This window comes from Melopsittacus undulatus, chromosome 7, assembly GCF_012275295.1.
Source record: "Melopsittacus undulatus isolate bMelUnd1 chromosome 7, bMelUnd1.mat.Z, whole genome shotgun sequence".
In the NCBI taxonomy this organism is placed as follows: Eukaryota; Metazoa; Chordata; class Aves; order Psittaciformes; family Psittaculidae; genus Melopsittacus; species Melopsittacus undulatus.
The window spans coordinates 19439048-19458914 of NC_047533.1; the positions used below are offsets into that span (position 1 = coordinate 19439048).

Here is a 19867-nt window from a genome sequence, read left to right on the forward strand (position 1 = left end):
CTTTCTGAGATTTGAGATTTTAACATACTTAAACATGAAAGTGTTAGAAAACAGGAATGTTAGAATTAAGCCTGCAAAGTTCTTCATTCTTTGCTGCCAATCTAAATCACACTTCCTGATGTCTGTGAATCGTAGATACAGACTATATTTTCAACTGTTCTTCAGTATTCTGTGCCTGACTGCTTGTCTTTTCAATATGTGTGGTCCTTTCTGTTAGCCCTTTCTTTTGGGCAGGGTCCAGGTTCTGCAGCTCCACGGAACTGTTAATTCAAAGTGCTTTTTAGATCTTTGTGCAATTCTTGATGAGAATCAAATGGAAAGTCAGCAAAACAGGAAGGAGGAAAGGCATGGAAGCAGACAAGTATGCTGCGTATCTGCTCTGTAACTATACAGCCTTCTTGCTCACTGCCAAAAGTAAGCCAAAAGTGTTGCAATGCAAGGTCCTACTAGTAGTAAATGATAACTTTAACCCTTTGCAGCCCACGAGATTTATCATGGCAGTATAGAGGTCTCTGATCGTTATCTTGGCAGATTGTGTTGTCATTCAGTAGTTGAATAGTTGACTCATTACTGCAGATGAGTAAAGCATGTTACTCCCAAAAAAATGAGGGGTGTGCCTGCAGATAAGACAATGATTTTCTAAACAGTATTTCTAACTTCAGTCAGTTTGTTCTCCAGGGGCTGCAGCAGTTCATGAGGGTAGGAACATTTTGCAAAGTTGTCCTGTGTATCATTACTTTGGAGAGCAGGTTGCATTGAAAGAAGGGAGAAAATAAAAAGATAAAATAGTAAATTTGATTATTTGAAGTTCTGTTACAGTTTGGAAAACTTAAGTAAGTGTTCTGAAGAATACAGAGCAAAGCTTCAAATTGTTATTTGCTGAAAGTTTCTGAAAGCTCCCATGTGTAATTAATAGAATTGCCATAAATTCGTGTTGCCCTCAATAGATGTGTACATTTAATTTGATTCTGTTAAAAATCACTTTGGCATGTATGTTACCAAAGTACTAGTAATGCTCAATAAACTAGATATTGGTTTCCCACTGTGCGAAACGGTTGCTAACTGACATTAGGCATTCTTTTACCACTTCAGATTTTAGGAGGTGCAGTTCAGCAGCCTGTCTCAGCACCGCTGCATTAGTTCATGAAAGGTATCTCAGATTCACCTCTTTAAAAATGGGAGCGTGTCAAATGAGTCTAGAGAGTTTCAGAACTCGATAGATGACTAGGAATGAAAATGTTAGGATGTTTGTCATAGTGAACTGATTGCCATTCTGGTATGGGTGTGAAATGAAAGTTGGGAATACATACTAAGCTTTCATTATCCTGTTTAAATATTTTAGTTTTTCTTATGCTTTAACACATCATTTAAACTGTCTCTGCTGCTGGTCTGCTATTTCCCAGACTGTTAGCATCAGTAATGATGGCATGGATATAATCTGGTTAAATTTTGATCCTTGAAGAATAAGTTAAATTGCACTATCTTTGTAACTGAGAAGTCACATTAAAAAAGGAATTGTTTCTTAAATTGGTCTTAAATTTCTTGAATTTAAATTATTTCTTACATTTAAGTTCTATGTCTTTCAACATAAAATCTGAAAAAAAACCCTAAACAAGCTTCCATTTTTTGTTCTAGTCTTTAAACCTTGTTTGTTGTGATGTCATGGAAAATACGTATCATTAATAAGTGTTGCATGGCATAATTAAAAGGTTAGCACAATAACTACCTTTCATTGTTCTGGTGAGGCTTAATAGATGGTGAAATACTCTGTTGTAAACTCAGGGTACATGGTGCAGTCTCATGTAGTGTGGTTTGGTATAAACAGGCCTTACAGAAATGCAATTCCAGGTTGTTGCCATGTGTATGGAGACTTTCTGGATTAATTTGAGAGTGTTCTTAGTACTTAGCTTAAATAACAGTAATAAAAGGATGTCCACTTTCTTCAAATGGACTACTGTTACTAGCCTTGCTCTTCCTAAAGTTAATGTCGTTTAGTCTGACAAAGAAGCCAGGAGATAAGAAGCTCAGGGGTGGACTTCAGTTGAGTTTAGGACTTTTTGCCTAATGTTTCCTGTTGGATGGCTCTCATCTTTCAAAACCATTCATCTGATACTCAGGTGATGTTTAGTGATGAGTGCGGGTGTTTGTCTGGTGCTTCTTACACTATTTCCGTATTTACCTTTCACTGAGACTTCTCTCTTCAGAATCTGAACAGTGTGACAGAGTCTGAACAGTGTGAACACTCAACATTAAGATCCTGCATTGTTTCGTTGCATTTTCAGCATGGAATTGCTACTGCTCACAGCATAGAAAAGAGGTATTAAGAGAATAAACCCAGTGAGGAAATTGCATCCTACATGCTTTTCCAGCATTATTTCTTGTACTGAATATTCTCAGCAAGCTCAGAAGAACCAGACGCAGCTGCCTTTCCTTCCAACATGATTTTCTTTTTACTATAGGTCAAATTAATACTTCAGAAGAATTTTTACCTCCTACTCAGCCTTATTTTAGTTTTATGGTGAAAGGAGAGAGAGGTGGGCCCTGTAAATCAGAGATTGAAGGAAGAGTATTTTCATTTGTTCCACCAAACATTGTCCTACTTTATTTCCCATAAGTAATACTGGAAACTACCTAATTTAGTTATTTTAGGGAGGTGATTTTCTTTTTCTTATTTGCTCATTGTAGTTATCTGAAAGCCAGCTTCTCACATAAATATTTACAGTCCTATTTACATCAGAAATATTAATGAGCAAACCTGTTTACAGCAGTTATTTTATACATATCAAAGATACTTTCTTTAATCATCTGTGAAAATCAGAAATACTCATGGTTTACTCACACTATGTTGGATAGGAAAATTATAATTAATCTCCTCTACACATGAGTTTCTGGGTTTGTAAATACAAAGGAAAAAGCCCCGAGACTGTACTTGCCTATATCTGAAGGTTAGGAGACTGCACATAAGGAGCCCCATTCCAGTTGTGGATGTCCAGAGTCTTTCTTTCTTGTTTGGTAGTTTAAACCAAACATTAAATTGCCTCAGCTTAAAAACTTTCTGTCATTGTTCTGTGAGCCATAGTTTTCCAAGGTTTTTCTCTGTGTTCTAATTTAAAAAGAGCGCTTTAATTGTTGTGGCTTGTTTTCTCTCTGTCAGTGGGTTAAAACTCGTTTCTCCTGGATCTTCTTTGCCACCTAGTGGCCATAGCTATTCAAAGGATTTGGTTTAGAATAAAGCTATAATGAAAAATTATATGAAAAAGTTTGAGGGTTGTTTTTCTTTTTTTCCCTTCTCTTCTAATGTTAAGAAAAATACAAAAAAGTACATGAGGAAGAAAGGTAAATGTGTGATGTTGGCTTTATGCTGTTATATCTACTTGGAAGACAAGGGGCATGGATTCTTTTTCGCAAAGTATTGCTCCATTAATAAAGGTGGATATAATTTTGAGTCAGTATATAATTTCTTACTGGAAGTAGCTTATACATGTTGAGAAGAGAATTGGTGGAATACATCTATTAACACTAAAAGGATCTTGCGTTGTCAGTGGAGTTCACAAGCTGGCTAGCTATATGGTGTGCTTTTTCTGACAATATGAGTTTGTTTCCAAAAGATCTTTTACTTGAAACTTCCTCCCCAGGTAGTTGGGAGCTCGTTCATAACCCCCATTTGAAAAGTATTGTTCACAGAGGACCACCATCATGTTTCCCCTATCTGGCATGGCAGAGTAGGCCTCCTAAGCAGCGCTTGGGCATGATCACTGCCCTTGCTTGATCCCTTACCAGTCTAATAAAAATGATTCCTTCTTACACTTCCACTTCCTTCCCACCTGCACATGTATATATCTGTGTATTTTTTCAAATGTGATCACAGGTGTCTGCAGTAGACATTTTCTCAGTCTGATGCTAAAGCAATTATTTCTTGCTTTGTTTAAGTTTTTTCCTAAAACATGCTGAAAGTTGCAGCATTCAGGTGACAATTATGATATTTACATCTAGATGCAGAGTGATATAGGGTATATAGATTAGATTGGTCCTGTAGAAAGTAACATGCACCTTGTACTTTAATATGAATTTTTTCTTCTTGACCATTGTCGTTGCACTGGCTCCCTCACCAATAAGTGCTCTTAATATCATTTTTTCTTTAGAGAAGCATTGGGGGAAATTAGGTCATGTTGTCTCTATTTGAAATAAATGCAGTTGAAAAGTAGGAAATGCATTCTTGGTTTTGAGATCAAAAAATTGTAATAGGAAGGGGAGGATTTAGTTGGCACGTAACAGAAAGTCATGTTGTACTTAAATACACTCCTGCTCAATCATTCAGCATCTTCATGAGGAAAGCTGGAACAGCAGAGGTCAGGTAGCAGAAGATGAGATGCAAAAGGCATAATAAATAGCAAGCAAAAAAGGGATATACCATGTGTGCTGTTTCATAGCATGTATTACTGCTTACTCCTTCTATTCATGGCCATTTTAAAATTTCAGAACTTTATTCTTACAGCAATGAAAGTTAAAACTACCCGTTACTGTAGAGTAATTGAAAGAGCCTGGTCACCTGTGCCTTGGTGAAAGGCTCCACAGTGGGCTGTTGCTGCCCCAGGGAGGTGCCTCTGATCATGGTAGGATGAGGGGTAATGGTTTTAAACTAAAAGAGGGGAGATTCAGGCTGGATGTGAGGAAGAAATTTTTAACAGTGAGGGTCGTGAAACCCTGACACAGATGGCCCAGGGAGCTGATGAATGCCCCATCCCTGGAGATACTCAAGGCCAGGCTGGACATGGTTTTGAGCAACCTGATCTAATTGAAGATATCCCTGCTCATTGCAGGGGGGTTGGACTAGATTACCTTTGAAGATCCCTTCCTACCCAAACTGTTCCATGATTCTATGAAGATGTAACATGTATTCCATTTAAAGACTGCAAAGAGACTTAATGCTTTGTTGAAATAGACTCCCACCTTGCTAATGATGAAACACCAAGTGTTGAGGAATTGTAGTCAGCAGTTTTCCATTAAATTAGCTTGTGGAGTTGTTCTGTGTGACTCATATTATGCACCTATAAAAACAAAACACTGTCATCACTTTCAACTTTTTACTTTCTTTGAGAATTTTTTCTTTCTAAGGGTAGAAATTGTTTTATAAAAATGCAGAATGTTACATTGCATATATTGAACTGGAAAGATAGTAACTGCATCTCATGCTGATTTTCTTTGCTTTTTCTTTTTTTTTATTTGTGTTTTAGAAAATCTTCAGGCAAATGAAGAGCATATATGTATAAACTTGAATGCAAAGGGTAACTGGGTTGAGGAAGTTTTGGGTACACAACAGTGTTGGTCACAAGAATTTTCTTGAAAGCTATGTGTAATCTTATAATGTGCTCTTCATTTTCAGGTTCTTTTGTCCTCCTCCGTGTGTCTATCTTATGGGCAGTGGATGGAAGAAAAAAAAAGAACAAATGGAACGGGATGGTTGCACTGAGCAAGAGTCACAACCTTGCGCCTTCATTGGAATAGGAAACAGTGACCAAGAAATGCAACAGCTGAACTTGGAAGGAAAGGTAGAAGAAACGTAATAAAACACTCAGATTAGTGCAAAAGATATTGTAGCTATATGGTGCACATTTCAAAGAATACTTTTGCTTATTTTTGATAACTTTTTACAGCTACTACATAAGTGGCTTAAAAAAAATCTGTCAAAAATATGTAGGACAATTGACTAGGTGGATTTGGTTCATGGGATTCAGGGTACTAACCTTTAATGTGCAGGTTGTTGATTCAGAGTCCGTAAACTGTTAGATTATTTGGTAGGCATCAGTGATTAACTGAAGTAAGGTTTTTGGCCCAAACTCCATGTCCTTCTCTCTGGCTTACGTGAATGGATAATCTTAACAAAGAAGTATTTGAACACCATCTGCTGCCAGAAGTGATCTTTAAGTCACTTTGCATAAAAATACTATTTAAATTATGTCTTAATAAATTTAGTATGATTGGTTTGGGGTTTTTTTCAGTGATACAAATTGCTATAAAAAAATCACAATATTTGTGATGACTTAAACAGTTGGAATAGAACTGGCAACATGTCAATGCTCATTTTAGCTGGTTGTTTTTGTTAAACAGTATTTTATAGCTATCTAGAATTTCCAGCCCAGTCTACTTAGAAATGCTTCATACATTGCTGAATAGGGAAAAGAATAAAAGTTCTTTTTGAGATTTTTTTTTTTGAAGCTTCTGTTGTCACCTGGCATATAGTACCTAGCCATGTTTCACATTTCAAACTGCAGTCATCTCCCAGCCTTTTAAGAAAAAATTGGCTGAATACTTCTGCACAGGCAGCCTCTTGTGCATGCCCAGTGCACTCTGTATAGCTCTACTATAGCTCTACTCAAATGTAATTTTTAGTAGTGCTCTTAATCAGAGATGGATTTGACACAGCTGTAGTATCTAATCATCTTTTTTCTAGTTCTGATAAGGGTCTTTAGGAAAAGGCACTAAAATCGGGTGCTAAACTTTCCAAAGCTAAACAATAGTCATAAAAGATACCCATACTGAAGAGATGGAAAAAACAGTTTCTGATCTAATTTAGAAACTATTGCATTGGTTTTCCTATTTTGTTCATAATTAAATATATGTAGTTTCTTAAACTGGGTTGACTTGAAAAAACAACAGTATGTTTTCACCTACAGAATTATTGCACTGCCAAAACATTATACATATCAGACTCAGACAAGAGAAAGCACTTCATGTTATCAGTAAAAATGTTCTATGGCAATAGTGATGACATCGGTGTGTTCCTCAGTAAACGGATCAAAGTCATCTCCAAACCTTCTAAAAAGAAACAGTCACTGAAAAATGCAGACTGTAAGTATTTTACACTTCTTTATGCAGCAATTCATTTTGCCTCCTGCTGATTTTTTCTTAGGTGTTCTTATGACTACAAAGTAAATACAATTTTCAATTTCTGTTTTTCTGATGTGTCTCAGACAACACTGAATTTTATGCAGTCACAGTTAATTTAGTAAATATAAAAGGTCCACCAAAAAAACTAGTCTTAGGGGTGAATCCTTTTAGACAAATGCATAAAGAATGCTCTACCTTAGCTTTCTAAGCTGTTAGATCCCTTAAGCTGCTTGATGTGGTGCTTAGGATGGTCTGATCGGCTTCAAAGAGATAGCTTTCAGATTGTAATAAATGAATAGCATCACATTAGCCAAATTGCACTTCATCTTATCACAGCCACCTTCTTACTATCTCATGCCATTTGCATGTTTTTATTTTTAATATGTTTTGCATGGTTCCTTTTATGTAATTGGTAAAGAGAAAATCTGGTGATATTTCACCCAGATGTATTTGCTTACTGTGTCATTTCAAGTAAAGGTATCTCTGGTGCTAATGTATAACTGGGAGCATTTTTGCTTTTGCCTCCATACCACTGGAGCATCTCAAGAGATACCCTTTTTTTTTTTTGATTGTTTGTTTTTCTCTCTCTCTTCACTAGTGCTTTAAAAGGCTCTTCCATCTGTGTTGGGCTGAAACCCATTTCACCTATGGAATGTGGATCTCCGGGCGCTAGCTTGCCACATGACTAAAGGCAGTCTGTTGCTGTGCAATTCATGCCCGTGGGTTCAGAGTATGCACTGTTGACTTTGTGTTCAGACAGATAGTTTTGATGGACAGTGAATATGAACCAAGCATTCTTTGATAATAGATATTAACTAAGTAGAAGAAACATGCCTGTTTCACAGCGAAATGCTAGTTGCAGATTTTTTCAGGGCGGCAGATTTAGCATTTCTCTCTCTCTTGAATGTTAAGTAAGTTCAGGTACAAGAAAATGTCAAGTTGCATGGTTACAATTTTACATAGTTATGTCTGCCTTCTTTTCAAGTGACTGTATTTTCTATGAATAATTTTTTTATACTTCATATATACTCTGAATGATCACTGAAAGTCGGAGTACTTCACAAGGGCAAATTAATGCTTAAGCCCAAATGGTCAGTTGTTGAACTAGGAGCAGGAGGAGTTTTCAGCTGGCAAGCACTGGCCTGTTTGGCTAAGTGGCAAAATTCTGTGAACTAGCATTCCTTTGGAGAATGGCCCACTCACTGTATGTTCCCCACTTGTAATTTTGTGATTACTTTTGATCTGTCACGAATATAAATATTTTCTAAATTTACCAGTGGTTGAGAAGTATTTCTTAATTTCATCATTTTATTTTACTGTATTTGTGAGTTTTTGTTACTTTTCTATGTAATAATGAAGTAATTTTATAATCTCAAGTCTGTATGTGTTCCTTGCAGTATGTATTGCGTCAGGGACAAAAGTGGCACTATTTAATAGACTTCGATCCCAAACAGTTAGCACCAGATATTTGCACGTAGAAGGTGGTAATTTCCATGCCAGTTCACAGCAATGGGGAGCATTTTACATTCACCTCTGTAAGTAAAAATGAAGCAATATGTATTTTCAACTCCCTCCCTCCATCCCCACAAAAAAAGGTTCTGCATTTTTTTTCCTTCATATTAATTGCCCATATGTGGATTTGTTTTGTTACTGACTGTATATTTGATGTAATAGTGGGATGTTAAATGTTCCTCCTATTGGGGTAAATGGTGGATAAAACAAATAATATGAAAATTCCTCTTTCATGCAGTGGATGATGATGAATCAGAAGGAGAAGAATTCACAGTGAGAGATGGCTACATACATTATGGGCAGACTGTCAAACTTGTATGCTCAGTCACTGGCATGGCACTCCCAAGACTGGTACAGTTTAATTTCTCCAATGCTGTAATTAATCTGTAGATTGCATAGTGTGTGTAATTGCATAGTTGGGCTTGTGTTCTTTACAATATTTGGCTTTATTTTTTCTTTTAGTAATATACGTTTTATATGGAAAATTACTTACAGTTTAATGAAAGTGTGTTTTTGTATCTGCAGATTAATTCTGTAAGCAAAGAACAGCTTGTAGCATGAGTGTAGGGAATTTCTCAGGATTCAAACCTGCCAAACTAGGTTAATCTGCAAGCTGTCCTTAAGAATATGTCTATTTTAAAGCAGTAATGTAGGCCCCAGTGTAGCAAAATAGTTTAAATATTGGTATCAAATAGCTGAGTAAAGTCTTTGCAGCCAGCAGCACTATTCCATTTGTTGAGTTCAGCACAGCTTTAAAAATGCTCTTCCAACTTGAATCTGAAACCATTTCTGTGTACTTCTAAGGATATATAATGACATCAATATCAACTTGCAAAAGCATTTTAGACATTTATTAATACTGTCTGTTTTAAATATGGAACATTGAAAATGCCTTTGTAATTACTGTTTTTAGAAAGAGACAATTTCAGCTCTTGTTTTTGTCACAGACACAAAATTGATTATAACTAGTTATGGTTTGTGGATGAAACAAATTATTGCTGTAATGGTTTTTATAAATAAATACAAGTATAATTACAGATTTATTTTTTACCTCCTGTTTCATGCACTTAATGTCAGCCTAAGTGGAATTTTATGTGACTGATAATGCTTCATATGCAGTCTTCTGTGATATTGTGGTTTGCAGCCCATTATGAACTTCATACGAGGCTTTGCTAATTCCACTTTTAACTAGAAACAATTTTTAGAATGTGCCAATGTAAAACCAACCTTCCCTGCAGGCAGGTTTTTGTTCCCCTTTCCAGACTTCTCTTACTAGGACTGTATACAAAATTCTCTCATAATATCAAACTTAGCTAAAAAAGAAGAGTAAAACTGCTCAGAGTAAGCAGTATAAAATGATCACTTGAATAGTTGTTTTATTAATCACATTATTTGACAGAAAAATCCAGACCTGGTTACTGTTGATCTGGTTCAGTGCACATGACACCCACTAAGAGGATCTCACTTTATCTGTGGTCTTCATGATAATATTTTCTTATTGCTGAAAGGAGATGCCATCATTTATGATTCCAAAAACCATATTTTTAGGTAGAAATAGATTAAAACAAATTAGGCTAAAGGTTCCTGTTTTGTTTGTATTGGAAACATTTGTCATGCTGCTTTACAAGATTGATTGAAGGTAATGTGATTAAAAGGTAACTTGCAGACATTTTCTAGGTTAATGCAAAGAACTTTGAAGAAACAAGTTAACCTTGAAACTTATATTGCTAATAATGTCATTTATTATCATTAGAAATTCCAGAGACATAGTTGGCTTTCTGATTGTTGGCTTAGAAATCTTCAAGCACTTCTGCTGATGTTGCATAAAATGAAGTATTAAACTTTTTTCTAGAAGTTGAGTTTAAATTCCAAGCTACAGACTTCCACTATCTGTAAGGGAGTAACTTTTTTAACTTTAAAAGATAAATTAGTGTAACAGCTCTGAATTAAGTCAGCAGCTACCTCTTCACTGAACTGTCAGATGTGAGGAACAATTGTTCTTTGCAGTTGTCTTTAAGTAATATTTAATGACCACCTATTGTTAAGATAAGCTATGATTGTTATGTTTGCAAAACTGTACTTAAGGACATGTCTATTTTCAACTGACTTTTCTCATTCAGCAACCAGTCTGCCCCAGGATGTTGTGGATGCTATCAATGATATTGACCTACTGCTTGTTTGTACCTTGAAATGGGACAAAAGTAGATTTTGCTGAAGCATCAAGTTTTTTCACTACTCTTACTCAAAAAAAAAAAAAGATAAAATATATATGCATGCAGCACACTGAAGATGTAGTACTGAATGTCACTTCAGTGTTGCGTTCTTACTTCAAAAGCACTGAGAATTATGAATCTAATGTTCGTATTAAAACAGGAGGCATGGAAAATTAAAAAAATACTTTTTACTAACAGTACATATGTAATCTCCAATGTAATGAAGTACAGAAATTGACCTAAATATATATGTACAATTTTCCTTCACAGATAATTCGAAAAGTAGATAAACAAACAGCGTTATTGGATGCAGATGATCCAGTATCACAGCTCCATAAATGTGCATTTTACCTTAAAGACACTGAGAGAATGTATTTGTGCCTTTCCCAGGAGAGAATAATCCAATTTCAAGTGAGTTGTTTAAAATGGGGTTGAGCTTGGAAAGATCTGTAGTTCCTATCCTTGTTACACATTTTTCTTGCAAGCTGTTTTCAGTGCTTTTTTTTTTTACATGATCATAGCAAAATGAAGAGTCTGCATAAGAATGCAGCTTTGATTTTAACTTCCTGTCATCTAAACTGGTAAATTCATGCTAGTTGAAGCATCTGACATTTTGAAGACTGAAGGTTATGGTTACATATGTAGATATCCTTAAAGCTTAATGGAAGAAAACAGAATTTAGGTATTAAAATTACAGTTTTTGAGTCCCATTTTTTTTCCGTACCTGTGTTTAACCTATACACAATTTTCTTACTGGCTGCTAGATGATGGAATTAGTCAGAAAGGTGTTTGTTGCTATAAAAAATAGTTGTCAGTGTATTTTCTATGTATGCTTGTATACTAATTTGTAATATTTACAGGGAGACAGTGAAAGTTTGACTAATTTGCAAGGTTGTAAGTTCAGCTTCTCTCCCATGTCTATACAAACACTGAAATATGAATCTATGATTCTATAAGCTTGTGTTTTCTATCATTTTGTGGATGGTGAAGAGCTCTCTAAAAAGAAAAACAAAATCTTGGCCTTATGTAAATCATAGCTAATGGAAACTTATTAGATTTGGAATCTGTGGGTGTTTTAGTCATTTTGCATTATTAAAGCAAGATCTATTTTAAATAGCTGCTTGTAGTTGGTATAATTTGTTGGTTATTGGCTGTTCAGTAATGTTAAAACTTTGAAAGTGGAACCGAAATAAAACCCAATGATAAACAGAAGTTGGAAACATGACAATATCACATGTGAGAGTTACAGTGTTCTCACAAGCTTTAGTTTTCTACTACTTTTGCTGAAATGTATGTGACTGTTTCTTTTTGTTACCAGAAATATATAAGGAAACATGTTTTTGGAATAAACATTGTCACTGGCTGAGTTGGTTTTTAGCTCTGTGACTTGGCAAATGACTCTACAGGTAAGATTTAAAACTTTTCTTTCTTTCTAAGGCCACTCCATGCCCAAAAGAACCAAATAAGGAAATGATTAATGATGGAGCTTCTTGGACAATCATTAGCACAGATAAAGCAGAATACACGTTTTATGAGGGGATGGGACCGGTCCATGCTCCTGTGACACCTGTGCCTGTTGTAGAAAGTCTTCAGGTAAGTTGGTTGTTTTTTAATTTTTTATTTTAATAAACTCTCTTACGTGAGGTTATTTTTGTCATGCAGATTTAACATTCATGGTACCATTGTGGGATACTGTAGGAAAGCATTCTTACTTGCTTTATAAATAGGAAACTTAATTTATGTTGCAACAAGTTTTTTTACCTACATTTCAGAATACATGAGCCTGCCCATCATAGGAATAATATTGATATTGTTCTATATGTTAAGTATTTTATTTGTTAGAGTACTTTGGTAGTAATATCCTTAGGACTTCTACTTTTGTTTGATTATTTAGACATTGATTTTGGCTCTTAAACCAACCAACTGTAGATCAGACAAAGCCAGACATATACCTTGTTAAGAAAATCAGCATTCTGCTGTGGAAAAACTTGAAGCTCTCCTAACACATTCTCTGAAAGATTCTTTGTTCTTTGTTTTCAAAGCCTTATTAACTCCTGTTCTGAGTAGCCACTATCAAAACTTGTAAGCTCTTTCAGGATATCAAATTAATTGGCAGTATCTTTTAGATGTGTTAATTCTTTTACAGTTCAGTTCTGTAGGTATTTCTTTCAGTTTTATCCAGCTGTTAGAAACAGCACTGTTTACAGCTCTTATATGCATGTGAAGAATTTTTTCTTATTTTGGTTTTCTTCCTCAGAGGGGAGTGTATATTTTTATTAATACTTTTTTACAGTGGATTTTCTTCTTTTTTTCTATTTAATTCCTTTCCAGTTGAATGGTGGTGGGGATGTAGCAATGTTGGAACTTACAGGACAGAACTTCACTCCAAATTTACGTGTCTGGTTTGGGGATGTGGAAGCAGAAACTATGTACAGGTACAGTATTTTCTACTACTTTTATGATGACTGCATTTTACTGGATGCTTTGAAGAACATATTCACATGTACACGCTAAAGCGTATACTTTGTGCCCTGCAGAGAGGGATCTGGGAGTGCTGGTTGACAGCAGACTCAATATGAGTCAGTAGTGTGCCCTTGCAGCCAAGAGGGCAAACTGCATCCAGCTGGTCAGAAGAGGTGATTATTCCACTGTATTTAGCATTGGTGCGGCCTCACCTTGAACACTGTGTGCAGTTCTCGGCCCCACAGTTTAAGAAGGATGTGGAAGTAATTAAATGTGTACAGAGGAGGGCAACAAAGCTGGTAGGAGGTAGGCTGGAGGGAATGTCCTGTGAGGAGCAGGTAAGGACTCTGGCTTTGTCTAGTTTGGTGAAAAGAAGGCTGAGGGGTAACCTCCTTGCTCTCTATAGCTTCCTGAGGAAGGAAGGTGAAGGAAGTGCTGAGCTCTTTTCCCTGATATCATGTGCCACAATGCATGGGAACAGTTGAAAGCTGTGTCAGTTGGGTTTTAGACTGGACTTTAGGGAGCATTACTGAGAAGATAGTCAAACACTGGAACAGGCTTCCCAGAGAGGTTCCCCAAGCCTGTCAGCACTTGAGGCATTTGAAAACTGCTCTTAATAATACGGTGTAACTTTTGGTCAGCTCTGAAGTGCTCAGGCATTTGAACAAGATCTTTTGTAAGACCCATCCAGCTGAGCTATGCTGATCTGTTCTATTCTCCAAGCTTAAGTTTTATTGTGCTCAGTTGATTCTCTTGTTTTCCAGGTGTGCAGAGAGTATGCTGTGTGTTGTTCCAGACATTTCTGCATTTCGAGAGGGCTGGAGGTGGGTCCGTCAGCCAGTCCAGGTTCCAGTAACTTTGGTCCGTAATGATGGCATAATTTACTCCACCAGCCTTACCTTTACGTACACACCAGAACCAGGGCCACGACCACACTGCAGTGCTGCTGGAGCAATCCTCAGAGCCAGCTCAAGCCTCATGGCTTCCAATGAAACAAATACAAACAGCGAGGGAAGTTACACAAACGTCAGCACAAATCCAACCAATGTCACATCATCTACAGCAACTGTAGTTTCCTAACTACTGTTGTTTGTCTGGACTTTAACTGACTTTTGAGTGCTACATTCAAGAGAACTGAACAATTTTTGTGGTTTCATGGGAAAACACCTTTCCATTTTAGGTGATGTTATTTGAACCTTGTTACCTGCAAGTGCTGATCTTAAATATAGAAGCCACAATAAAAAAAAAAAACAACCACCACCACCAACACCGGAAACGTAAGAACTTTATTGAAAATCTATTTTTCAGCTGTTTTTTTTTAATGGGCAAGAAACAAAAAATGTGGCTGGGATACATGTTGAGCAAACTAGAAAACATGAACACAACATAGTTTTTATGGACCAAGGAACTTGTATAAGCTTTAGTATAAAAGGTACATTTTCACCATACCTTTTTTGTATCACAACATATAGTACACTTTTGTTACCAAATAGTTTATATTTTTTTTTTCCTCTGAGCTTTTGCTCTGAAGTATATTCAGGTTCCAAGCCTGACCATGCTTGTATAATCTAATTACCATACTCTTCCAGTTTTAAAAAAATATATATATTTTTGGTCTGTGGCTGGAACTGTTCCTTTTTTTAAACTGAAGTCTTGTGACTTTTTATGAACTGAAATTGTTTTTTATTTCAGCAAGTAGAACCTTGTAAAGGCCAGCATATTTTTTTTAAGATTATATGAAGTCTGTGCAAAAGCTTTAAAAAATGCCTCTGCCTTGCCTGCAATACATGCAATGTATGTTAACTTTAGTGCTCTGTTTTCAGTCATTGTTAATAGTTATTTCTGTTTTCCTTTTTTAAATATGTATTTATAGTGATAATTCATGAGGTTCTAACATTACGTGAGTTTTTTTAAAAGTGGCATCTCAAGCAGTCATATTAATGATTGTTCATGTCACAGGCATACGTTGGTGTTTTTGAAGGGTTGTTACTGGGTTACTCCCCCTCTTCCTTGCTCATAGTACATCTGAAAATGTTTCAGGATCTGTTCAGGTTTTTCTAATCTTGTACATAATTTGTATTAAGTGTAAGTTAAATGTTTTATTTCAAAAGTGGAATGTTCCCAATAACTTCATTTGGCAGCATGTCTTCTGTCTTGTTGGCATGTAACTAAAGTACCATGAGAAATATGTGCTACAAATGGGATCGGTAGGTGATGCCCTTCATCATTTGAGAATCACAACAAGCATGTTTTTCTTCATACTGTTCAGTAAATTAGGCCAGACTTCGATGTAATACTTGTATTGAGAACGTGCTTTCATTGTGAAGTGATCATACCATAATAACTAGAAGTAAATTTTATTACTTAGAAATGGGCAAATAGAAAACCATAAAAGCACTATGAAGATGTTAACTCCTTCCATCCTTATTTCATGTGGGTTTCTCTTTCCCTGCCAACAGCTTATGCAGCATTCAAGTTTTCTCTCCATCGTAAATTCAAGGCTCATTTGCACTTTGACTTTTTTGGTTGTTGCGTTTGTTTTTCATTTTGACTTTGCCATATTTTTGTCCCTCCTTGTAGACCTGCCTGCCTCATTTGTATTTGAAAGTATACCCCAGTAGTTCATTTGTAGTCACAGAACTAGGTGTAGACTCATAGGACAAGTTCTGATAGTGTGATCTTCCTTTTAAAAGCCAAAATACAAATTTTGTGCTGTGTTCAGCCTTTTCCATACCCTGAAGCAAGAGTCACAACTGCTGTGTAAATGTGAACCTGTGGCTTCCTACAGTGTGTTGCTTACGAGCTTATCTGTTGACCATTTTCACAGGGGTTTTATTTCTGACCACTTATTCCAGTTTCAACACCCACCACCATTTTAAAGCATTGTCTCTGCACCATATTTGTGTACTCTGTGCTCCGTTCTACTTGTTTGCTTTAGTGCTCTGTTGTATATGTGAAACAATGTGGTTAAAGGAAAAAATCGATTATAAAGCATATTTAGCTCATAGTGCCACTGTCCTTTGAAAATGTGCTTGTATTCTACCACAGGCCTTCATATTTGCTATTCTGTCTGACAAAATTTCTTCCCATGACGTAGTTGCAAATGCTGGTTCTTAGCACTAGTGAATACTGCCTCACCTCATCTCCGTTTCAGTGACCAAGGGCAGAATTCATTGTGGCCTTATCTCTGTTTTAAACTGTTTACTGGCATTTACTTGCAAATCTGTTTACCTTTGTGAGTGCTATAAAACTTTGTTTTAATTGTGTTGTGGCAGGAATCATTTCACAGTGTTTTTGTTAGAAGCACATAAGTATCTTACAGTACGGCTTAATTCAAGAGCCACAGATTTTCATCACCAGTTAGACTGAGAATTAAAATAAGTGATAAATATATATCAGATTTAGAGGGTATTCAAGAAGAAACCACAATATACACACGGTAGACAAACCATAACAAGCCTTTTAACTTTCAAAGACTATTTAAAATAGCTTTTCAGAACTTGACACATGCTTTTATACTCATTATTTTAAAATTTTTACATATAAATGCAATACTTTTTATATTCTGTTTCTGTACTTACAGTAATTGTGCCCAGTAGATGCAATATTCCTTGACTTGTAAAGAACCTAATGATTTAGCCTAATGTTTGGTGTTCTACACACTACAGCGAAGTGGGTGAAAAAAAGAGACTATCAAAGCTCTGCTTACAAGATCATTTTAAACCCCATTTTACCCTTGGGCTTGTGGCTCCGTTGTTGCCAGTAGCTATTCAGTAGTACAGAAATGGTCTTCCAGGTCCTTACTGTTGTTAAGATGTCTGGTAGTTCAGATACATTATCTTCCTGAACTTTTTCCTGTGGGGTGATATTGTTACATTTATTGGCCTTGTGAGCTGTTAATCAATTTTCATGCTATTAACAATATCTCAAGATTTTGATAAAACTACATTTAGAATGTTTCAGTATGAAACTATAATAACTGTTCAAGTCTAGCTGTGTTAAGTCTGCTGTTAATTCTATATACATAGAAATTGAGTCTGTGTTCAGAATGTTGTTTAGTTCCAACTATAGGAAGAAAAAGCATAAAAAGCATATTAAGTGCTCAAATCTAGCGATGCCTTTTTCTTACTTTCTTTTGTTTGGAACTGCATTTCAGAATTCAACACTAACATAGTCTTTAATAAAGTGCTGCTGATGTTTTTCCTAATTATTTGCCCGAGGGCATCCCACGACTGTGTTAATAATGGTATTCTGTACTTCTTTTCATTGCACAGACTTGTAAGATCAGAATGGTTACCTGAAAAGACATGAACTCAAGACATAAATCAGAGAATTCCCCATATACAAAATTTTAATGCCAAGTGAAGCAAATTATCTATTGGAAGTAAGCTACCCACTTGTTGATTGAATGACTCCATTGAGGTGTCCATCTTGAAACTAAGATGCTCTTCAATTATTAACCATATTATTTACTTTCTTTCAAAAGCAGCTGTGTTTATGAGTACTGAACAAATGTGTATACTTTCCTGTGCCAGACTTTTGACTTTGTTTTCAAGCACTGTACTGTGGGATTGAGTGGCAGCTTTGTTAGAAAAAGAAGTATATTAGGGTTTCTACTTAACCCTTTTAGGACTGAACGACTTCTTCCCTTTAGATGCTGTAAATTAAATGAGCAGTTCTAACTTCATAAACATGCTGTGTTGAGCACTGCATTTGCCCCATCTGGAGGTGCTATGCTAATGACTTCTTTCTAAATCCTGTAGCATGTGTATACATTCAGTCTTAAAAGGGTTATTTTTACAAACTGTGCACCTGTAAAGTTTCTTAGCAATAAGGTAGAAAAATGAGCAAGTTTTTACCATAATTTTGTAGAATTAATTGCTCAGTTCCATATTTCATCAAGAAAAACCCTGCAATATGGGCAGTTTTGAGGATTAAATAAAAGTGAAATGTAAACCACATGAAAGTGTTTTTGTCAAGTGTACTCTGTGTGTGTGTATGTGCATATACTATTGGGTTTAATTTTTTTTCCCTAAAGAGAAAATGCCATGTTACTGTTGATGTGACAAACATAATTGAACATCTGTACAGTGATTTAAAAGTAGTCATGATTTGATCAGGTGTTGAAGCTTGCCACATTTTTGTGGACTTTTTTTCAGTGTTAACCAAGGAATATGGTTTTTATTTTCTTATTTGTGTGAACAAACAGTGAGGCCATCTATGGAGCCAGAGCACCACAAAAGAAAACCGAGCCAGGAGTGGAAAAGTCATCACTAGTTGTGAGGCTGTGCACACTGGACTCCACTTAAACGGGATATGGAATGTCCACCCAAAAATCGAAACTGGTGTCATTATTGCTTGTATTATTGCTGGAGTTAGATAAGAAACTGTTTATTTCCGTAATGTAACAAAAAAACCCAACAAATCTGAAAACAACTGAAAACCAAAACCAAATCAATAACTGGTTCACTTTTTATGTTATTTATTAAATAAGAAAAAAAAAAGAGCTGTTTAATTGTTTAGCTACTTTGTTATTGTAACTAGTATACCTGACTTGTTTTCATCCTTTCCTTAGCTGTAGGTTGTCTGTGATTGCTTTCAGTTGGCTAATAATTAGAAGTAGAAATTTAGCAAGCTAGTTTGTTTCTTTCTTTGACAGAATACTCTAGCAGGCCCGTAAGGACTTTGAAATTACACACTCTTTTAGTTTGCAAGCACAGGTGACATAGTCACTTGAAAAAAAGTTTCTGAGATGGGATGTGGACACAGCAGAGAGAGAATCTGGAATGGCAAAAACCTACCAGTACTAGTTTTGTGTTAAACTAATCCAAAAATCACTAGTTTGTCCATAAGACTGTGAAGGGGACAGAAGTGGTTGTTAAGAAAGTGTGGCGAGAGCAAGAGAGGTGTAATCCAAAAATCACTAGTTTGTCCATAAGACTGTGAAGGGGACAGAAGTGGTTGTTAAGAAAGTGTGGCGAGAGCAAGAGAGGTGTGTTTGGAAGATATAGATCATTTGACTAAAAGAAGCATATTACGGATTTTTATTGAGACATTTGCAGAGGTGAATGCCATTGTTATTAGGACACATAAAGTAGCCAGAAACAAAGCACTTGTGGAGCTTCTGCTGTTTGAAACAGGGACAGTATGGGCAGATAACATCTTAAAATTATTTTGCAAGGACTCTTGCAGTCTGTTTCAGGAATGATAAATTGATTCTTCTGGAACAGAGTGGGAATTGGATCTGAGGGTTTGGCAGAACAGTCATTTGCTAAACTTTAGTGTTGGTACATAAGAAACTGCATGGGAAGGTGCTGGTCTTAGGTGAAGAACTACGGATAGAAAAAAATCTCTTAACCTAAACCTTGACAATTAGCTATGTAAACAGTCTCAATAATAAATACTGTTAAAATCCAGAGTAGAGGATTAAAAGGAGAATGGTGTGAAATTATTTGGTTATGGGAGAGGATTCATTTGGAGGATTACATACAATATATGCTACTTCAGGAGTATTCAGAATTACAGAACTGGGACAGGTAGTTTACCTTTCTCAGTGCCCTGTGTAGATTGGAGCTGTGTGATTCTGAGAAAGATGGAAGCCACCTGTATGTGCTCAGTTAGTGTGTCCATAAAGGATATTTAGTTCTGTTACTCAGTAGCACATTCTTAGTGTGTGGCCAAAAGCATTGAGAATTAGCCCATATTACTTATTTTCTCAAGTATTTATCACTACTTTTGTATTGAATATCAGCATTAATTATGTATGCTAAAGATAAATAAGTTGAGGAAGT

At 36.0% G+C, this 19867-nt stretch overlaps 1 protein-coding gene across 2 annotated transcripts in view; it reads left to right on the forward strand.

Annotated features, from left to right (window-relative positions):
* RBPJ (recombination signal binding protein for immunoglobulin kappa J region) overlaps nucleotides 1–18042 on the forward strand; it is a 55693-nt gene extending 37651 nt beyond the window's left edge. For both annotated transcript variants that reach the window (XM_013127416.3, XM_034064633.1), the window contains 8 exons: nucleotides 5384–5549; nucleotides 6675–6849; nucleotides 8286–8423; nucleotides 8639–8751; nucleotides 10884–11024; nucleotides 12051–12206; nucleotides 12945–13048; nucleotides 13841–18042. In XM_013127416.3, the coding sequence (XP_012982870.2) occupies nucleotides 5384–5549; nucleotides 6675–6849; nucleotides 8286–8423; nucleotides 8639–8751; nucleotides 10884–11024; nucleotides 12051–12206; nucleotides 12945–13048; nucleotides 13841–14156 (1309 nt within the window). In that variant the 3' untranslated portion in view covers nucleotides 14157–18042. The remainder of the gene's footprint in view (nucleotides 1–5383; nucleotides 5550–6674; nucleotides 6850–8285; nucleotides 8424–8638; nucleotides 8752–10883; nucleotides 11025–12050; nucleotides 12207–12944; nucleotides 13049–13840) is intronic.
* The last annotated feature ends 1825 nt before the right edge of the window (nucleotides 18043–19867 follow it).